At 35.2% G+C, this 21,020-nt stretch overlaps 1 protein-coding gene across 3 annotated transcripts in view; it reads left to right on the top strand.

The window, feature by feature from the left end:
• Positions 1–21,020, top strand: part of PHIP (PHIP subunit of CUL4-Ring ligase complex) — a 120,843-nt gene that overhangs the window by 90,414 nt on the left and 9,409 nt on the right. For 2 of the 3 annotated variants that reach the window (XM_072855334.1, XM_072855333.1), the window contains exons 25-37: positions 2,356–2,463; positions 2,875–2,999; positions 3,205–3,287; positions 7,969–8,080; positions 8,294–8,355; positions 9,670–9,825; positions 11,770–11,890; positions 13,765–13,890; positions 15,858–15,930; positions 16,322–16,372; positions 16,651–16,818; positions 18,501–18,653; positions 20,802–20,965. In XM_072855334.1, the coding sequence (XP_072711435.1) occupies positions 2,356–2,463; positions 2,875–2,999; positions 3,205–3,287; positions 7,969–8,080; positions 8,294–8,355; positions 9,670–9,825; positions 11,770–11,890; positions 13,765–13,890; positions 15,858–15,930; positions 16,322–16,372; positions 16,651–16,818; positions 18,501–18,653; positions 20,802–20,965 (1,502 nt within the window). The remainder of the gene's footprint in view (positions 1–2,355; positions 2,464–2,874; positions 3,000–3,204; positions 3,288–7,968; positions 8,081–8,293; positions 8,356–9,669; positions 9,826–11,769; positions 11,891–13,764; positions 13,891–15,857; positions 15,931–16,321; positions 16,373–16,650; positions 16,819–18,500; positions 18,654–20,801; positions 20,966–21,020) is intronic. The other variant, XM_072855335.1, reaches the window with a different exon arrangement.

The following is a 21,020-nucleotide window of genomic DNA, read 5'->3' as shown; positions in this document are numbered from 1 at the left end:
CAGCCAAGGATTTATCTGGACCTTATGACCTAGGAGACTTTAACATCGTATCAGTTTAGTAAGATAAACTGGTGTATTTGGTTTGGCACCTGCTGAACAGCTTGTGCAGTGTGTACGGGGAATATCTAAGTAGGCTGCATGCTTTTGCTGAAAAATATTTTATATTGGTGAACAGGAAATTTCCTGTCCTGTGCCTAGAAAGTAGGAGTAGTTGCACTGATAGAGAGTATGTTTGTAATCAAGCTGCTCTGTCAAAAATTCCATCTCTGATACTTGCCCTCCTCAGATATGCTTAAGATGTGAAAATAAGCTATTCATCTAGAAAGTTACTTTTGAGATCCACAGAAATAAAAGATCGGTTTAGTTAGAGAAATGTGATGAGAAGAGGTCTCGTGTGGCCTTTGAACATTGTGGTGAATGGTTGGTATGTTTTATAAGATTTGGGAGGAGAGAGATTTCAAATTTGTTCTCTTACAGCTGTACAAACAAGTAAGAAAAAACAGTAGTGCTATATTTAGTTATACTCAGTGCATAAGAATAGCACATACCATCCCTTTTCCCTTTCTGAATACTGCCATTTACAGACCTTTGTCATGTGTCTTGAGGAACAGTGGAAACGCACCAGAGAGATGGGACTGCAATTTCCCTGTCTGATTATCGAAATACAGTGCATGTTTGTTGGAGTATTCTGCCATTAACACGACAAGGAACAGTTTTGTCTGGGTACTACAACAAACACGCAATAATTTATCAAGATTAAAAATATAATTTCTTGGGAAAAGGCATAAATTATTTTTTCCACAGATATCTTTCTAATTTGTTCTTCTGACAGAAGATGCAGTGCTTAGTCATTTGCAAAATAAAAATGTTTCACTTCTGTAAACAGTGGATTGAAATTATGTAGAAGTTTAGCAGAAACAGTAAGTGTAGGAGGAATTGTTTGTAGCCTGTGCCACTAAGTGGATTTTTTTGTTTGTTTTGATTCACCGGAAGGTATGGGAACAATTGTCACAACATTGAAAGTGTAATTTAAATTGGCATTATTTTAGATCTGTCTCTCAGTAGCCTCTGTTCCTTTTCCTGACAGTTAGGTTCTGATAGTGCACAGGAGATTCTCAATGCTTGCGTGCCTTCTGTAACTACTGTGCATTTTTTTCCCTATGAGGATATTGTACATGTTGAATACTCTGAAAAACAAGAGTTTAAAAAAAAACAATGTGGTGCTGAGTCCTTCTCCATTAAAAAAAAAAAAATTGCCATGTGACATGAAAAAAGTTCAGTAACTGTTAATGTAGAAACTGGACAGACATGTGTTTATAATGTTTTATGATACAACAGTTTTGGAAAGTATGTGGAAATACAAATAGTAGTGTGTTTATTTGTATAAATGTATTGTAAAACTTACTGAGGGCTTTTCACTCTGCTTTTTCTGTTGTGTTAGACCTTTACATTTAAGCTATTGTTCCCTCATTCTACTTGATGGAAATCCCATGTTTATGGCTTGAGGCACTTTCAGAGGATTTTTTTTATTTGGAATGCATCATACCTGGAATACAGCTGTTTATCAGATATTTGTTCTAATTAGTTTGAGGAACCTCTGTTTCGCATTTCAGATACATTCCTTGAATATATGTTTAGGGTTTTCAGCTTACTAATTCATTACAGTGATGGTTTATAACAAAAACATTCATCCACATGGTATCATATACAGCAGGATCAAAGTAAAACTAATACAACTCTGGATGTCTGAACCATGGAAATTTATAGTGGATGGATTTGAAAATTTTTATTAAGCACTTGAAATGTCTATTTTCAGTTTGTTCCTGTCTTTTGTTAGGCTGCTTGTTTGATGGTATGGAAGTGAACACCAAAATCTTACCAGAACAATAATAACAAACAGCTGAATTTTCCTTCTAGAATATATTTCTTGTTCAAAACAGATAAAATTACCCAGAATTTAGTGATACTTGATTGTCATCTTACGGCTGTCCTACAGTGATGAATAACTGGCTGGATTAGTGGAATTCATGTTACTGTCATTGAATTGTTCTATAGTGCAATGATAAATAGATGTTTTTGTTACTGATTTCATTTTGGTCTCACATGTGTAATTTAGGATATCTTGCTCATAGGGAAAATGGTGTTCTAAGTCTTTCCTGCTTTTTCTGTAAATGTTTCTATATCTGCTTTAATTGCCCACCACTTAATTTTTTTGAGAACCTGTGATTTTGCAGGAAAACAGAGTGGAAAAAAGCTGATGGTAAAATAGAAGGTACACACATTGTATGGCAGTGATATGCTAGCATTTCAACTCCTCAAAGTCTTTCTTAGATAACTGTCACATTTCACTTTTAGGTCTACTATTTCCGACAAGGTCATGAAGCATACGTTGTAATGGCTAAGAAGAACAAAATATATAGTATTAATCCCAAGAAACAACCATGGCATAAAATGGAATTACGGGTATCACTTCTTTTTCATTTTTGTTTGGTATCTTAATATTAAAAAAAGTTTGGAAACTAACTGAAAGAAGCTTCTTGATACAGATGTTTGTAATGTTGGGCTCTTAAAATGTTAAGATAAGGGGGAAAAGTTGACTTAATAAATAGTCAAATGAAATCAGACCTTAAACTGTACTTCTTTTTGCATCTGCTTGAGCAAGATGAGCTGGTTAGACTTCATAGCACAATATTTTTCAGACAAGTTACATTGTGAAATAATAGCTTGTTTTAAAAGACTAAATTTCAGATACTTGATTTTGACATGTTCTGGCAGAAATCTGGTCTCTTCAGTATATCCGTATTTTCATGTTTCAGAAAGTTGTTATAGTCATCTTAACTTCAGTGATGGTACATAACATTTTGTTTATTCCAGGAGCAAGAGCTGATGAAAATAGTTGGGATTAAGTATGAAGTGGGATTGCCTACTCTTTGCTGTCTTAAACTAGCTTTTCTTGACCCTGATACGGGTAAACTAACTGGAGGATCATTCACCATGAAGTAAGGAAAGCAATATTATATTCAAATTGGGGGCTTTCATGGGATGGGGGGGTGAGGTTGAAAGTTAAGAGATACCATTAATGTTGTGACTTGAGCTTTTGCTTTTGAAGCGTTGAATTCAAAGTGTTGATTTTTTTATGTAAGTGCTTTACTTTATGCTTTTGCTGTTTTATCACTTAATAGTTGTGTGTTCTGTTGTAATTAGGTACCATGATATGCCAGATGTCATAGATTTCCTGGTTTTGAGGCAGCAGTTTGATGATGCGAAACACAGGCGATGGAATATAGGTGAGTTGTGTGGGGAGTTTTGTTTGTTTGTTTTTCTAAGTGTCTATCTATTTTCATGATAACTTATGAAAAAGTAGGTTATGGTAAATAAAGCCTAATACTGTGCTGTGGAATAATTTGTGAAATCTGTGAAATACTGTGAAATCGGAGAATAAGCTCTGTCCATATTTGGATGTGGAGTCCTACTTTGTCCTTAACTGAAGCTACAGCAAGCAAACAGAATATTGAAGGCTATCTGTAAAAGAAAGTGCAAAGAAAATCTCAGTCATGTGTTTGCAGAGAGGACTGAAGAATACTTTTTAGAAATGTGATGTTTATTGGTAACTGATAACTTATTGTAGCCTATATAGTGCCTGTGTGTCTTTTTTTTGTGTGGAAGGCCCTCTTACAACTGCATTGCTACTAGAATCTCCACCCCACCCCCAATTTCTGGAATTTCTTCTGGAAATACGGAAACATCTTCTCCATCATTTGAAATTTATGATGTCTAGATTGTACAGAGAGAATGTGCTTCCCCTCTCTTTATACTTGTTTGAATTCTGTTCTAAACCCTGTATGGTTTAGCTTCACTGAAATCTATGTAATTATAATTCACTACTGTGTGATGTGGGGATGTTTTTTATTCATTTTACTTTGCCTGTGGTCAGTTATTTCAAAGTGTTGGATACTGGAGAATGTACATGACAGGTATGTCCTCCAGTCAGACCTATTTCCTAGTCATCTTTTCCATATGATAACAAAGATCACCTTTCAACAATGAAATCTAACTAGGGGGAGAGAAAGGTGCATTATGACAAAATGATCCTCTAAGGTGTTGGGTTTTTTTTCAGGAGGTCAGGAAATACATATGTGCTCATTCATAAGAACAGCTTTAAGATTGTCCCTGAAACTTAAAAGATTAAGAAAGTACTACTGATTCTTCAGAGTTCAGGATGAACTCTGTTCCCCTAAGAGAGAAATTTGTATGTGATACCATGTTTACAGAATTATAGGCACCATTAAGTCCTTTCCAGTATCTCAGTATATTCTGTGAAGTGACATGCTCCCAAAAGTGAAACACTGATACCCTGCCTTTTTTTTTTTTTTTTTTTTTTTTTTTTTTAAAGCAGGTCTCAATGTTAAACACATTTTCTGTAAAGTAGCAGTGATTACTGTACCAACTCAATTCCTGCAGTTGTTCTATTCAGGAGCTATGGCTAGCATGTACACAGCTGACTTGGCAGCATTTCTTGCCACTTCAGGCAAAACATCATATAGGAGAATGGAGGATTTTAATGCAAGAACATGATGGTGTATCTGATTGCCTGTGTAGAAACAACTGATATGACAGGTTTCTGCAAATATGCTGCTTCCTTAGTCTGTATTTGCTGTTTTCAAAATGCTGTCCTCTCCTAAGTTCATTGTAGCTAAGTAACCTGAAGAAGTGACACAGCTGGATGTTAAAAGCACTTTTTTTTTTATTGTTTCTTACCTAACTTTTCTGCCAGGAAAGATGAATTGATCTCCTGTCCTTTGATGTACATCATGATATCCTTGCTTAGGATATGTGCCTTAGCAATACATGTATAAATTACACGGTGCCATATTAGTAAGTTCCATATCATCTCATACTTTACATTATGTTGTCCAAAAAGACAGCTAGTCTTCAATTCTGTAGGGAATTTGGTAAACACCCTAGACTTGTGACTCAATAGGAGATGTAAACCTCAATTTCTTCTTTAAAGATCATTTCAGTTAAAAGATCCCTTAAGAGGCAAGATTGGACAACATCTACTAATCTGTCACCAAGCTTTGCTCTTTCCTGGTGGTTATGGATCTGTGGTACTGTCCTCCTCTGCCATGCCATAGTGTTTTCCCACAAGATGACGGCAGGAGTAGAACAACTGCCATACCTTGTATGTGAACCATGTAGCCAGAAGTCATCTGTCAGCGGTCATGATAGAAATCCAGGAGTAGAGGAGGGACTTTGAAACGTTACCCTTGCTGCTCTCAAGACTGAGCACAGGTAGCATCTCCTTCCTGGGCTGGCAACTCTTTCTGTAAACATGTGGTGTGGAATGAATCAGAGCTACACAAAAAGTCTTGAAAGTGCCAGAACCTTTTATCAGGCCTTCAATGTAAATAATGTTGAGTTTCGGGCCAGTAGTGTCTAATACCAGCTTGTAACTCGGACAAGTGTGTGTTAGAGTTCATTCTTCAGTTCTGCTTTCGGGTGGTAAAAATAGTCTCCTTCTTTGAGACCATATGAAATGCTAAAGCGGAGATAGCAAATACACTGCTGTTAAAACTGTTACAGCTCTTCCAGGAGCCTTGCAGAGCGTTACCCTGCTTTCTATGTTGGCACTTTGGCTATTTTACTAGTGTATGCTTATGTACTTGGAACAAACCATGCACTGTTTTGTTGCAGTGTGGAACACAATGTAAAAATGTTCCTTGAAAGTAGATCGTATTTTCTACCAGGATAAGGAGAAATGCCTTAGAACTGTACATGAAACTGTTCCTGAGTATTTAACCATGTGAATCTGAAATCCCCAAGATTTACCTGATATGTTCAAGTCTTCTGAACTTTCACCATAGCTCTTCATCAACAAACTGATATTTTTTTCATGTCATGCAGTTGCTGGTTTGTCTTCTCAGGACTACTGTTACTATCTTTCCTTGTTCCTCTATGATGTTTGGCACTTAGCCTACAAATCAATATTTTTATAACTACTATTTGGAGAGTCACTGGATATGAAATTTTCTGACTCCACTTTAAGTCATTAAAACATTGATCTTTTAACCAATAACAATCTTTGGTGTTTTGGTGGGTTGTTTTTTTTTTTTGTGGTGGGGTGGTGGTTTTTTTGTGGTGGGGTTTTTTTGTGGTGGGTTTTGTTTGTTTTAGGGAAGAATATTTGCTTATCTATGATACTTATGTTTTGTAATATAAAATGTATATTAATATATTGAATCCTTTCAGAAAGAACAAACTTTAAAAGTTCGAGAAGTGACAGGTTCTTATTTCTACTCAGATTCTATTTATTGCACATCTATGTCTTATTATAGTTTAATTACAAAATTAATACTTGGGCTAAAAGCTATTCCAGTAGGATTCCTGCAGCTTTAGCTGTATGTCTCAGACAGGTGTGCATACCTGTCTCTTACATAGCAGCCACTTGAAGTTCAACATACGTTTTGTATTTTCATCAAGGTAATGTTATCTGGTGATACACAGTTCTGGAAAATTATGCTAAATCCTTCTTCCAATCAGAATTTTTGGTCTGCTGTCTGCATAGATGAGGTGACACAGAGGACACTGGAAAAATAGTGATTCAAGAGATTGTTCTGTGGACTTTTTCAGTCATGTTGTTTTCCGCTTTAGTACTCTGTCCATAGGAATGCTGTGGCTCTTGAGAAATCAGAAGCAGCTGCCAGTATACACTCCTTTAAGTGGTTTTGATCTGCCTAACGTTCAGCCCCATGAAAGCACTCACAGTTGTACCTACACACATTTCTTTGTAAAACTGATCACTAGGAATGCCATACTGGGAGACTGTACTTTAAGAGCTCTTCAGAATAATGTATTCCTTTAAAAGAAAGCATCAGCTCTTATTTACATTTTTTATCTTGCATTTCAGATATTTCTGGTATACTTGGTTCTATTACATTCAGCACAAGTAGGACTATTAGTGGAAGCTTTGTAATTGTCCTAGAATTACTTGCAATTCATTAAATAAAAAAAAAGTGCCGTAAAGAAAGCGGAACATTTTTGAGAATATATTTACTTCCTATTAATTCAGACAACTGCAGCAAGCATTTGGGCAGAGTGAATGTATTGAAATAGAAGAAACATTGCAGCAGTTGAGAAAGTGTGCATATATTCAAATCCATGAAAACCAAAATTTGCAGTTCTTGGAATCTTCAGGCTTAAATTACATTTGTTCTTGTATTGAGTGAACTGAATACTTCACTAAACATTGTTTCTAAATTCTGTGGCATGTGTTATAGAAAATGTTAGAATTTATGATGGCGTGTAATTACATGTATACTCACATGTAATTTTTTTTAATAACGCTTCTGACCTTTTTTCTCAGCTAGGCGAATGCTTTGCAGTAGTGAAACCATATCAAGTCATAGTAAATTACTTTGCTAACCTTTTGAAGAAGCTTTCATAAATTTTATTCTTTTATCAGTCAGATTGCCTGCATAGTAAAGGAAATGAACCTCTGAGTTACGTTTGGGTAGCTGAAAAAGCACTTCAAAAACTGAGGAGGAAGAGCTCAGCAGCATGTAAAATATTCCCTGTATGAAAGTGTCACAGTGCTCAGTTATTTTAAGATAGCATGTAGTGTTTAATGCAAGTAGACTTGAGTCTTAAAGTTATAGCATTGAAATCTTACCTTTTATATGAAATAAAGAAATAAATTCATATATACAGAATATGTAGATAGATTTGCAAATCATTAATTGGGTTTTTTTAATGCCGTATTAACTTTCTTTTTGGTTTAAAAGCAGCCTTCAGAAATAATTTAATAATATTTTTTTTAAAACTTAGTATAACTCATGTTTCCCTGTTCATGCTGCAAGTGTTCAAAAGGATTTCTGTATTTGAGATCAAGCCAAAGGTATCTAAAAACTGCTTTTCTTGGGAGGAGTAGGGTGCCTTGTATTGATGAAATTATTTTGTGTTCTTACCTAGGTGATCGTTTCAGGTCAGTGATAGATGATGCTTGGTGGTTTGGAACAATTGAAAGCCAGGAACCTCTTCAGCCTGATTATCCTGATAGCTTATTTCAGTGCTACAATGTCTGGTTAGCAAATTTATTTTCAATCTTGTATTTTAATTAGTTATTTCATTTGAAGTACTGACTGAGCAACTTGCTTTCATTAAATTCAGTCCTGAATCTCACTGTACCAGTTTATTATAATACTCTGTGGTATATAAATAAGTTATGTTACAAACATTAAATAATTACATTGTTGAAGCAATATTAGTAGATAATTTAAATGTGGTTATTTTTAAGCTGGGACAATGGTGATACTGAGAAGATGAGCCCTTGGGACATGGAGCTGATACCAAGTAATGGTACGGTACATTAATAATATAACTTGCTTTAAGAGTGTATTTAAAGAAGAAAAAAATATTATATGGTTTTACTTAAATAATCCTGTTTCTCTTGGGGAGTGGGGGGAAGGCCCACAAACCAGTTGCATTTGAAGAACATTCTTAAATCAATTATTAAAATAAAGCGGATCAAGATAAATGAACTGCAAAAAAAGAAAACATACAGCCATACTTAGACAAACTAAGTGTACGTTGGAAATAGAAATTTTACAAAAACTTGTAACAGATGATGTACAGTTAAAGTTAACTTTTTGTACAGTTAGGGAGGATTGAAGATAAACCTGTGCCCTATGTCAGCTTTGAGGAAACCGGCTGCTCTGAGACCTGTCAGCATGCCTGCAGACATTCAGTGCATTGAAGATGCAACATGCACCTGTGACGTAGTTTGGTAATAGTAGGATTTGCACCCTGTCTGGCCCAGCGCGTGTGGCAGATAGACATGCTGCAGTGTGGACAGCATAGCGTGGGCACTGTTCACAGACAAGAATGTAGTATTTCTTCTTTCCTCACTTAAGTTTTTTTTTTTTTAAGATTTCTTAAAAGTCTGGTTAAAAAACAAAGTAGAATCAGCATTTTTTCCTTGTGTTTTCTAGGAAACATTTTATAATATTGTAACCAAAGCTGAACCTGATTTTTTTGCTGTATCCACAAATACTGACTTGTTACACCTTCCTTTAAAAAAAAATTGATAAAGAGGAGCACTTGGCATCACACTCTGAAAATCTGCTGTTACATTATGAATTGTCAAAGTTGGTAGGTCCTCAAGAATGCTAGGGTGATGGCACTTTTAATTTGCTTGCTCAGGAGCTCTGGTTTTAGACTTCACAAAACTGGGACAAGGTGGAACCTGGAGAATGTTTTAGCGTCAACATCAAAGTCATTATCTTAAACTCCATCTGAAAATCATCGACCATTCATTACCAAAATCATTTATTACCAAGAATTTTGGTTTAAAAAAAAAAATAAACCAAAACACAAACTTTAACTGTGATAAAGGTTGTTTTTAAAATAAATTCTACAATTAGCCATTCAGAAGAGGATAAGTCTTGTTTCATGGAGGACTTGTACACCAAACTGCATTGTAAGGATTTAAATTTAACATACAACAATACACAGAAAGGATACTGGATGCATCCAAAATGTCTTTGAGCAGATCAAGAACTATGCATTTGTTTTGGTTAGTAAAATGATGTTACATATCTTTGAATTACAGGTATATGTATTACACAAGATACAAAGATTTATGTTTTACTTAGTTTTCATGTTACATTCTAGCTGTATTTCCAGAAGAACTGGGAACTAGTGTTCCTTTAACAGATGATGAACGTACAACGCTGCTCTACAAACCTCTGGATGGAGAATGGGGTTCCAGGACGCGAGATGAGGAGTGCGACAGAATTATTGCAGGGATAAACCAACTCATGACTCTGGGTAAATCCTGAATAATATGGGAAACGTTTTTGTGTTGTACTTTTCAGACTATGCTCATGTGTACTTCTGAAATTACCAAAATGAATGTGATAAAATACACCTTTTACCTCTTGATTAACTGGAACAAAACTTTCTCATTGCACATTTTTACATTTTTCCTATAGTGAGTACATATAAAACCTAAATTTTCTCCTCTTGTCAAAGGTAACTATTGCTTTTCAGTAGATAGTTTGATACATGCTAGGGGTTTGGGTTTTACATGCTAAAAACAAGTACTTGACTTTTTTACTTTAGCTACCAGAATCTTTTGTTGGGGCTAAAATTGCAAACTTTATGATTAACCAACTATTAACTATAATACAGGCAGATAGGGGAAAAAAAAAATCTTAGATACTTAGAGAATGGATACCTATGAGCAGATTTCCCCTGTATTAGCCATTTCTAATTCCTGTTTTCTCCCCCACGTTGCCTTAGTTGTGCAAAATGTTGAAGAAAAAGTAATTTATTAACTTACAAAAAGCCGCTTGCTACTTGGTTGTAGAGCAATTACTCTTTACAGGCAGCTTCTGAAAAAATAAGTGTTAAAAAGTTTAACACGTCACTGCAACATTTACATGATCAAAGATGGGTGTCTGAGATGGAGATCCATCAGTGAAATACAGGCTGAAACATAAGTCTTTTGTATGTTTTGTGATGAGCAAACTGTTAAGTCAGCAATCTTAGGTTTTGGGGTAACAATGGTCATAAGTTAAATACTTAAGTTGTCACAGATAATTTTTTTTTTAACTGATTTTTGAAGTACTTGAAGCAAGGCAAGACACATAACTCTCAATACTTCTGATACCTGAATGTCCCACGTTATGGCTTCTTTGGTGACGTACTGCATAAGAAGCTTCCCTTTGCTTTCAAAAGAAAGGAAATATCTATACAGTGTAGTAATCCATATTACAGAATTAAATTTAAAAAACTTGAGAGGAAATGAAATTTTAGTTGTTCTCACTGTGTCGTCTAAGAGTAATGGCTTTACATTTTGCATTACGTTGTATGGCATACTGCTTAGTGTGGGATTTAACTATAGCATTTGTGGTGCATATCAGTACAAAGTAGCAGTTGCGAGAACATTCGTTAGAGTAAGTAAACAGCTTTTAGAAGACGAGCAGTCTGTTTAGCAACAATATATTTTCTGTTTTTAAAGACTTTGAGAGAGTCTTTAAAGATTGTTTTATGTTTTTGTATTATGGTATTTTCCCTTGAGGTATAAAATGTTAGAATGATGTGTCTAAGCACTTGTGATGCTTCTAAGCACAGGAGGAAAAAACCAAGTTTGTGTAGGTGCACAAATGTAAATTGCTCAGCAGTCTTCTAGCATTATGGTGGATTGGTTTTAGAAGGCTTCTTTGCTGTTAGGTAGGGACAGGAGATTGTGTTTCTATTTTGAGTGTGGATTTTCCCCGTATCTTAATGAGATTGAAATAGTACTATAACTTTTACGGTAAGAATTGCTTTGTTTGAAGTTGGGAGAGTGGCAATATAAAACCAAATTAAATGTTCCTGTGTTGTAAATAACAATACTGAATTGCATGTCTTCATATATGTATAATTTATACATTTAAATCTACTTTTCAAATGTGTGTCTCTTGCATGTGCTTGCCATGTCTCTGAGGAGTGTGGTGCTTCATGCACAACAGAATAGGTAGTCACTGCCGTGATCGTACTCGCAGCATACACCTCAGCAAGCACTTTTATATGTAGAATATCACAAATTGTTCAGAATATCTAGAGTGGCTATTGTTGTTATTTTTGGGAAAGTGCTGTGCATTTCAAACATGAAGTAGCAGCATATGTTGTGGAGGGTTGAATCTTGAAACTACTAAGGGACTTCTGTAGTATCTAACTTTGGTTTTTTGGGTTTTTTTTTTTCTTTTCTCCTTTCATTCTGTCTAGATATTGCTTCTGCATTTGTGGCACCTGTGGATCTTCAAGCTTACCCAATGTATTGCACTGTTGTGGCATATCCCACAGACCTCAGTACCATTAAACAAAGACTGGAAAGTAGATTTTACAGGTAAGATCCAAGTTTCAGTTCCTGCTGTAAAATACTGCCAACCGTATTTATGGTAGCTCTTTGTCTTGTAAACCCAGCTAGGAGATGGGTACAGGTGTGCGCTTTCCGTTTCTCCCATCTTCTATCCTTGATCTAAGTTTCATTTTATAAAACTTTAAAATGATTGAACCAACTCTTCTCTAAAATGTATTTTAGAATTACATGGCATTCATATTCCTGCTTATGCAAAGGACTTGTTCCATGTGAGAGTCAAATTGCAGGACCAGAGACTAGGTCAGTAAAATGACTTTTAGTCAAAAGGATTAAGTTTCCACTTTATAACTTATTAAAAACCAGATTTTTCTTTTTTTTTTTTTAAGAGAAACCTTAGAAATATGTCAAGTGTTTTTGTCCTAATGCACTTTAAAAAAAAAAATAATCTTGCCTTATCACTTAAGAAGCTACACAAAAAGTAGCTTCTTAAATTATTTGCCTTGAAATTCTAAATTGTCGGACAGCAACAAAAATAAGTTTTAACTTTTTGATGCTGTTTTGACATTTTCCTAAACGATGATTCCAATTGCTGTATTTTTTTTTGCAGTAAATATTATCTATGTAGGAGTATGCTCCTTTAAATTACTTCTCTTTCCTTTAGTTCTTGGGATATTTCTAGATTATAATGCAATCATGCACATTTATTGTTCCATCTTTATTGTGTGAGATAATGTAATCCAGCTTTCACTTCTATAATATACTGCGTTGCAGTCAGAGGTGGCGAGGACTTTTTGCTGGTTTTTGTTTCTCTTGTCAAAAGAGTAAGCAGTTATTTTTGGTAATCAGCATACCTTCTTCAGTAAATCTGGTTTTATTAGTTTGTAGTATTGCGAAAGCCTGGTTAGGTAATGAGCAACCGCCTTGTGTTGTGCTTTCCAGTGAAATTTTTTTCTTTACCTTCTGCAGGAGAGATTGTTCAGATCATTTGTGATTTTGGTAGCTTTTCATGAGGCTTACCTTAAAACATATTTTTTCTCTTCTGAACCAGGAGTCTTAGCATGCCTGTATGTTTTTTAAAAATGCAAAACAAAACAGAAGACCTATGATCTTTCGCAGTCACTACTGGCATTGTATAGAATTAAATGCTAGACCTATAAACGTGATTAAATTGCATCTAAACGCTTATGCTACACTAAACATGTTAAATGATCCCCCACTTCACTCTGCAAAACACTTGGGCAGCATTTCTTTTCATCGTGTTTTGCTAGTATGAAAACAGAAGATTGTATAGATTTGTAACTTCTGTGCTGTCAGAGTTTTTATTTGAAATAGTATGTATTCTCTTTTTTATTGCATCTTTTTTTAGATTTGGATTCCCCCCCCTCCCCCCCCCAGTTATTTTTGCTTTTGTGCATCATTTTTCATAATGTGGATATTCTATAGTTAGGTCATTAAATCAGAGCTATGTGAGGAATTCTGATCGTTGTCTGTCAGAAAAAAAAGTATACTTTTAATAATTTTTTATTACTATTTTGTTAATCCTCAGCTGTGACTTAAGAGGTGATATAGGGTGGGTTATGTATGTCATAAAGGAATAATAACAGCTGAAGCATCACAGATGAATTTTCCTGAGGAGCATCAGCTGTATATTCTTAAAGCCGTTTGTATAAATTACCACCGGACATAACATGAGAGCAGGAAGCCTGAGGAAGCTGCCTTCTGCTGGTCACATAGGGCAACATATTGAAGTGTGCATCTTTTCTGATTTAATGTAAAAAAATGATGAATGGGATAATACATTGGCAGAAGGATGTAAGGCTTTTTCTCCTGTTTCACATACATTGCTAGAAATGAAGTCTGTCTTCCCCCCTCCCTCCCCTCTTCCCTCCTTTCATATACAGGCGCCTTTCTTCATTAATGTGGGAAGTCCGGTACATAGAACATAATACTCGCACATTTAATGAACCTGGAAGTCCTATTGTCAAATCTGCCAAATTTGTCACAGATCTTCTGCTACACTTCATAAAGTGAGTTGCTTAGTAGGTCTGTTGTTATTCCTGTCTCTTACCAAGGTATTTAGCCTTTTCAGATCTGAATTTTAAAGTGAGATAGTTCTACAGCTTGAATAAGCCTGTTGTCTGCTGTTGGGGCAGAAAAGAATAAAGCTTGTCTTGACAAAGAATACCTACGTTTGCAAAACAAGGTGAAGTTTTATAATACGTTGATTGGCATGGCATTTGATTTCAAGATACTTTCTGCTAAATGATAAAAATGAGTCTGAGTATCTTCATAGAGTGATAGATATATTTATAGATAAGTTAGGAGTTTTAATTTTGAGTTTGAATACTGCCTATGTTAACATAACTGTGGGCATTTAATTCTGAAGTCTTTACAATTTATAATGTGATTGAAAATGGTGTTTGATATGCAAAATAAAAATTGGAGGCTTTGTAGTCGACAGAAATAGTAGTTGTCTTTCAAATGTTCTTTTTCATTATTGTCTATAGAAAAACTCCATGAGAAATGTTTCACGTTTCTCACAGTCAGTTGACATATCTGCAGACCTAGAGTTTGTAAGAAGAGCTTACTGTGTGTGTCCACTGCCTTGATATGCTTGTACACAGTGAATGCTGCTGTTCCCACCTTGTAGAACGGGCAAGATACTTCATTAGTTTAACAAAAATCACGACATTTTTAGTGATTTAGTTTCTCAGTGTGAAATTTAATCTTGTTCTCTTTTATTTTGTGTGTTCTTAAAAACATTAGAATTGCATTATGTATTTGGAAATCCAGGACTTCAACTCCATACATAAATCTTTTATATCTTCAGTGCCTGTGATTTCTGATATTGGCTGGAGAGTGAAAAATACTTAACAGCTGCAGGTGTTAAAAGTTTTAGTGAAATACGCCTTTAGGAACAGATATGTATCTAAAGGGTTTCTCTATTACTAATTTTGTTCTTTAACATCTTTGTCCTACCTGGGTTTTTTCTGATTAATTAAGCAGCTCAGGGCTTTTCAAAGTATGTGTTTTTAATTGGCTTAGCTAAATTAGTGCAACACATGAATATTCTTATTTAATAATGGCCTATAGCTTGTGTCTATTAATATACTCAAGTGAACTAGCAATGCATATAAAACACAGACTTTTTTTTTTAGGGTTCTAACTGTAGGGCAGAAGGCCTAGACCATGGAAGGCAAATCTCGTGGTTCTAACGAGAGTGAAATATCTAGACGCCTCTGAGAATCTAAGGCTTAGTCTCTTAAGTTACACAAGTCTTTTAAAAAGCAGAAAAGGGGGCCGGGGGTGTTGCTTGGATTTTTTTTTTTTACGTCTCCCCCAGCTGTTCTAGTGATAATCACATTAGCCTGTATTATGGCTTATGATTCCAGTGTAGAGTTGCTGAGCATTTACTCCTTTTTTCTGGTGCTATGTATTGCTACATAGCAGAACACCTTTGGGCTTGCTTTTGTGTAGGAGTTTGCTGTTATACAAGAATTGAAAATCAGTGTTTGTTTTGCTGATTTAATTATGCAGGTTTATACAATAATAGTGTTAGTCCTGATACAAATAAATATTACATTTGAAATTACTTACATTGTGGGTGCTAATGTACTAAATTGCACTTTTGTACACTAAATCCACTGTAGTGTTTCTTACAAAGCTAGATGGGCCCCAAAGCCCTTTATGTGGTATAGTATTAGATTTTTCTAATGCTAATAAATTCAAGGTAAAGGATATGATTTTTAACTTTAAAACACTGACACTGTTAAGTGGTCTGTATTTTACAGAGTGCAGATAATATTTTACAGCTTTTTGAGCAGATTAGCTTTTCTCATTACCACAGTCCTCTTAGTATTCATATAGCACTAAACACTTTATTGCTCTATTTGGGAATGGTTTCATAAACATTTTCCTTATCCTAGGCAAAATACAATTGATTCCATAGGTGAAGATGGAAAATAAATGTTAGTGTACGTTTCTTTTTACACAGAGACCAGAGTTGCTATGACATAATTCCATTATATAATACAATGAAGAAGAAAGTGTTGTCTGATTCTGATGAGGTAAGTGATTGTGTCTTGGACATTGGTGTTGATAGACTGGAGAAACGGGACCACTGTCTCTGTCCTACTGGAAACAAAAGTACTGTTTTCAGTCACTGAAGGGAGTGGGGTATATTTTTCTGTCAATTAAATGTTTCTTTTTGTCAGCTGGGAAACTGGGTAAAAATCCAGCCTCTTCTCCTCCTTTGGTGCAGAGAGCTTTAATGGTTTACTGGAGAATTTAGACTTCTGAGGTGTTCTCAAAACTGACAGTCACATGAAATGCTTTCCAGAGGGACAGGGATAGAACTGCAAAGACTCAAATTATAAGTTGAAGTATAAAAGAACTCACCTACTCATATATGCTTATATTTTTTTAACCTTTTTATGCGACTCATTATCTTGCTCAAAGGAAGAAGAGAAAGATACAAATGTGCCAGGAACTTCCACTAGAAAAAGAAAGGTAAAATTTTTTATTATTATTATTAATGCCATAAATAATTAGAAATGCCTTTGTAAACAAAGGAATGTAAAACTGAAAATGTTTTTATTATCGTGTAATGTCAGCTTTTGGAAAGTTGTGAACTCAGTGATGTGTTGTTCTACTGAGCTGTTCAGTGTAAAAGCATTTTTGTCTGTGCTGCTGCATGTTATGAATTCATTAATTGGCATTTATATCCTGCAGGGTACCTTTTCCATTAGATTTTTGTAAAAACAGCTAGTTTATTTAATAGATAGCAGACAATATTGTCATTTCAGGATCATCAGCCAAAGCGGCGGCTACGTAATAGGGCTCAGTCATATGACATTCAATCATGGAAGAAGCAATGCCAGGAGCTGCTGAATCTCATTTTTCAGTGTGAAGACTCTGAACCGTTTCGACAACCAGTGGATCTCCTTGAATATCCAGTGAGTATTTTAGAACAGGAAGGCTGGTTATAATCCAGTTGTTAGGTGGTGGGGTTTGTTGTGGTTGCGGGTTGTGGTTTTTTGTTGGGTTTTTTGTGTGTTGGTTTTTTTTCCTGTGACCATTTTTCCAACTCTTTTAATTGAAACTTCAGGCAGCTCTATTGACAGAAATTTTTTCAGTGCTTGGTTGTCACCTGATAATAATGTTTATTGTCTTTTTAAAGTAATTTCAAAATAAATTGTAGTTCTCTGCTCTCTTAAATACTTTAGTTGTGCAATGTTAAGTAAATGACAGCTTTTGCAATTAATATGCGTCTTTCCTTTTCTGAGTGAAAAATGGTCATAAATGAAGTACATATGTTTGGTTGTTGCATGTGACAAATGTTGTCATGGATCATTTTTTGTTTTCATTTCAGAAGTATAAAAACTAAAAGTAATTTTCATATCACAGTCATCTGGGCTTGATGCAGAAAAAGTACCCACTGAAGAACTGTAGTGAACCATTAATTGTAGTAACAATGACTTTCACAAATTTCGCACTTTTGCCTGAGTGATTGCACTGGAGTTCAGATAGCCGTGAGCAGCCATTTGTAACTACAGAATATTTTAACACAAAAATCTTGTTGCCTTGGCTCTCTTCTAGCCTTTTAGGCTAGTTTAAGTAACAAAGCAAAGGCTTTGCATGCTTTCCATCTAGCATATCTTAAGTTTTTCTTTAAAATATCACTCTAAGGTGATTAACTTGGGGGAAATTAATCATCCCAATTAGAGCACAGAAATGCTGCTCTTTCGGAAGTCGCTAGCAGGTCTGTCTTGACACTTCTACAGCCATTGGGCCCCATGATTTTTGAAGTAACCTAAACTTTATGCTGTGGCCAACTACAAGTGGCCCTTTGTGTTTGAGATCCTCAAATGAGCTGATGCGGAGCACCTTACTAGGCTTGGGCATGAAACATTCTGCTCTATGGTGTCACAAACCTCTGTAATGTTCAGAGGCATTCACACAGGTTCTATTTGCTCTGATTAAGTTAACTTTTTGGTTAATATTGGTGCTTAAGCTTTTTGTCGTAGGAGTATTGCTCTGTTTCTTCCATAGCCTAGGAAAAAAGTTCTGTCATTGGCTTGAAACAGGGTCCTATTTAAGCCTGTGGAGTTTTCATTATTTTAATATTACTTTCCTAAATTGACAGGTCTCCCTTTGGGAAACTGCTCAGGTTTCAGCAGGGATGTGCTAAGCCTCTGATCAGGTTCAAATATTCAAACTTTGTATTTTAAAGCTAATACCTAAAAACAGTATTAGGCATAGTACCAAGTTTGAGCTGTTAAGCCACCCAGAAAGCTTATAGTCACACTTACATATCACAATTATCTTCATGACAGTATGTCAGTAATATAACCCTTAGGACACAAAATTTTGAGCTCTGTATGTCAGTAAATGTGTTTACAAAATGAAGTAAATCTTGTATCGGTTAACCTCTAGCCTCGATCCTGTCGAGTAAGTCTGTGAGGAGTTACGTAGTGTATGAGTAGAAAGGAGTAAACTGTCTTTAGCAGTCTTCCATACCTATATAAAGAGGACATTTGGTTTAAACAGATTTATCAAATGCATCCTCATTAAAATGATACATTAAGACTTGGGGAAAAGAATTGTAATACATTGCTGTGCTATTTCTTAATTTTAGGATTATAGAGATATTATTGACACTCCTATGGATTTTGCTACTGTTAGAGAAACACTGGAAGCTGGCAACTATGAGTCACCAATGGAGTTATGTAAAGATGTGAGACTTATTTTCAGCAATTCCAAGGCCTATACACCAAGTAAAAGATCAAGGGTAAGACTTTTTATTTTCTTTTTTTTTTGTTTGAAAGAATACTTGTGTCTGAAAAATACAGGACAGAAAAACAGAGCGACAGTGTAATTGATTACTTCAAAAATAAGTTTAATTATTTCTGATCTTCAAATATGAATATTTCTGAGAAAGTAGTATAGCTTTGTATTTTAAAGGAAAGGAATGTATGCTGTCTAAATGCCTGAAGTTCTCATGTTCTGCAAGTGTGTTTCAAAAGTAAATATTTGAAAGTGGATCTAAAGGGAGAGCCGCACTGAAGGAAAGATCTGTAGAAACATGATTGTGGATACAATAGTGGAATTTAACTGATATTTTGGGGAAGAAACTAGATTTTCAAAACACACACAGAGCCCCGAACTCCTCCACTTTGGAGGTTTCCCCAAACTGAAATATCCAGGTATAGAGAGTAGATGATAATGACATTCTGTGCTGTTCACCAGTATGAACTGAGATTGTAATGAAGCACTTAGGATTTTTGGGAAAGAGAACTGTTTACATAAAGCATGAGCCTATGAAACTGTTCTTACTGAGCTGATACTGAAAAGCCCTGTCAGTGGCAGAGTTAGTAATATTTTCTCTCAAATTGACTTGTAAGTGCAGTATCTGTTAGCAGTGAAAGTTATAAATGTATACTTTGAGGCTTCTGTGTACCTTTTCTTCTACTAATATGCATTAGGTGTTAGACTAGAATTATTAATAGCTTTTATGTTTGGCTGTTCTAAATAGCAAATTAATCATCAGGACTTCATTGTCTTAAAATGCAGGGACAAATTCCTTAGTAGGTGACTAGCAAGAAGGACTGATCAGTGATTGATCTCTCTTCAGTCAGTAGTAGACAATCCCACTCACTGTTCGGGCTGCCTAAGAATCAGTCTCTTGCCTTTAGGTTGCATCAGAGGGCAGGGCTTTTTGGGCAGGTCTGGATTCTTTTGTGGTTTTTCTCTTCTCAGTCTCGTCAAACCAAGATAGGAGAACGCTTGGCATTATCTTAGCTCCGTGTGGTTTCACAGATTCTTCTGACATTCTCATATTTTTTCATGTTTCTTCCAAACAGACTGGTATAGTAGTAAACTTGTAACTCTCTTTTATTTTACTTAGAAGTAGAAGTGGAAGATTCTGATGTCAAGAATTTTAATATTCCAGAACCTGTGTAGTTTCAATGCATGCAACACATAGTTGTCAACTGGTGATGTTTTTACTCTGATTTGTCATTCAGTGATATTTTTAGCATCTTACATCCCTGATGCTTACTTGAAGAGTAAACCTAAACCTGTCAGCTTTTTTTTTTTCCTTGGCACATTAGAGATAAATTTTTATATAGTTTTTTATATATTTGCTTAACGAAATTTCTTTGGATGTCCTCTCCAGTAATGCATGCAGAATCTGTCACACTTACTGTTTAGTCTGGCACTCAGATAGTTTGTCTAGTGTGTCATTAGGTAGGCAACTGTTTAATATTGTCTGTGTTTCGTATTCTAAGAAGGTGTCCCCTCTTAAAGTATCTAGACAGCTCACTTCTGTGCTTTTTGTTTCCAGAATTAATAGCAACTGTGCTAATAATTAGTTGTGCTCTAAACTGAGTTTGCTTGGGTCTCTCTGTAAATCATCCAAGGCTAGAGGGGGAAAAAAAAAAAGAAAAATGTGCACCTGCATAATTCTAATACATTTATTGTACCTGTTGCAACCAACTCACTGGTATTATCAATTCATCCTTAAGAGGAATAGACTGATGTTCAAATATAGGCTATAAGGATGCAACTTAATACAGAAGAAAATTAAGTTTCTTGACCCTAGGTATGATACAGTAAAATTCCATTAAGGATCTCTCTTTGTGGTTTCCGCTGAAGCTAGGAAGGGATACATTCTGGAAAGGCAGTTGAAAAGGTGGCTTTTCTAATTTTTCCTTTTGTGTATGATCTTCAGTTGTAATACACTTTTCAAAACTGTGAAAATAGTTACAGCAAACCTACACATGCGTTAGTGTAAATTTGTTGAGACAGACTGTAAATTTCCTTCAAACATTTCCATATTAATCAGTTTACTTTTCTAGCCATTGTTCAATGATAAATAAGTTAAATGATGCTTTGGAAAAGTATAAAACTTGCTTGTTTACTGGCTTTTCTTTTTTAGATCTACAGCATGAGTTTGCGCCTTTCTGCTTTCTTTGAAGAACACATAAGTTCTATTTTATCAGATTATAAATCTGCCCTACGCTTTCATAAAAGAAATACAATAAAGAAACGAAGGAAAAAAAGAAGTAGAAGCAGTTCAGTTTCCAGTAGTGTTGCATCCAGGTACATTAATTCCTTTACAGTATTCATGAAATGCTGCTCAAGGTTGACATACCTA

The sequence above is a fragment of the Ciconia boyciana genome, chromosome 3 (genome assembly GCF_034638445.1).
Source record: "Ciconia boyciana chromosome 3, ASM3463844v1, whole genome shotgun sequence".
Classification (NCBI taxonomy): Eukaryota; Metazoa; Chordata; class Aves; order Ciconiiformes; family Ciconiidae; genus Ciconia; species Ciconia boyciana.
The sequence above is the reverse complement of the archived record's forward strand: the minus strand, read 5'-3'. Positions and strand labels throughout refer to the sequence as shown.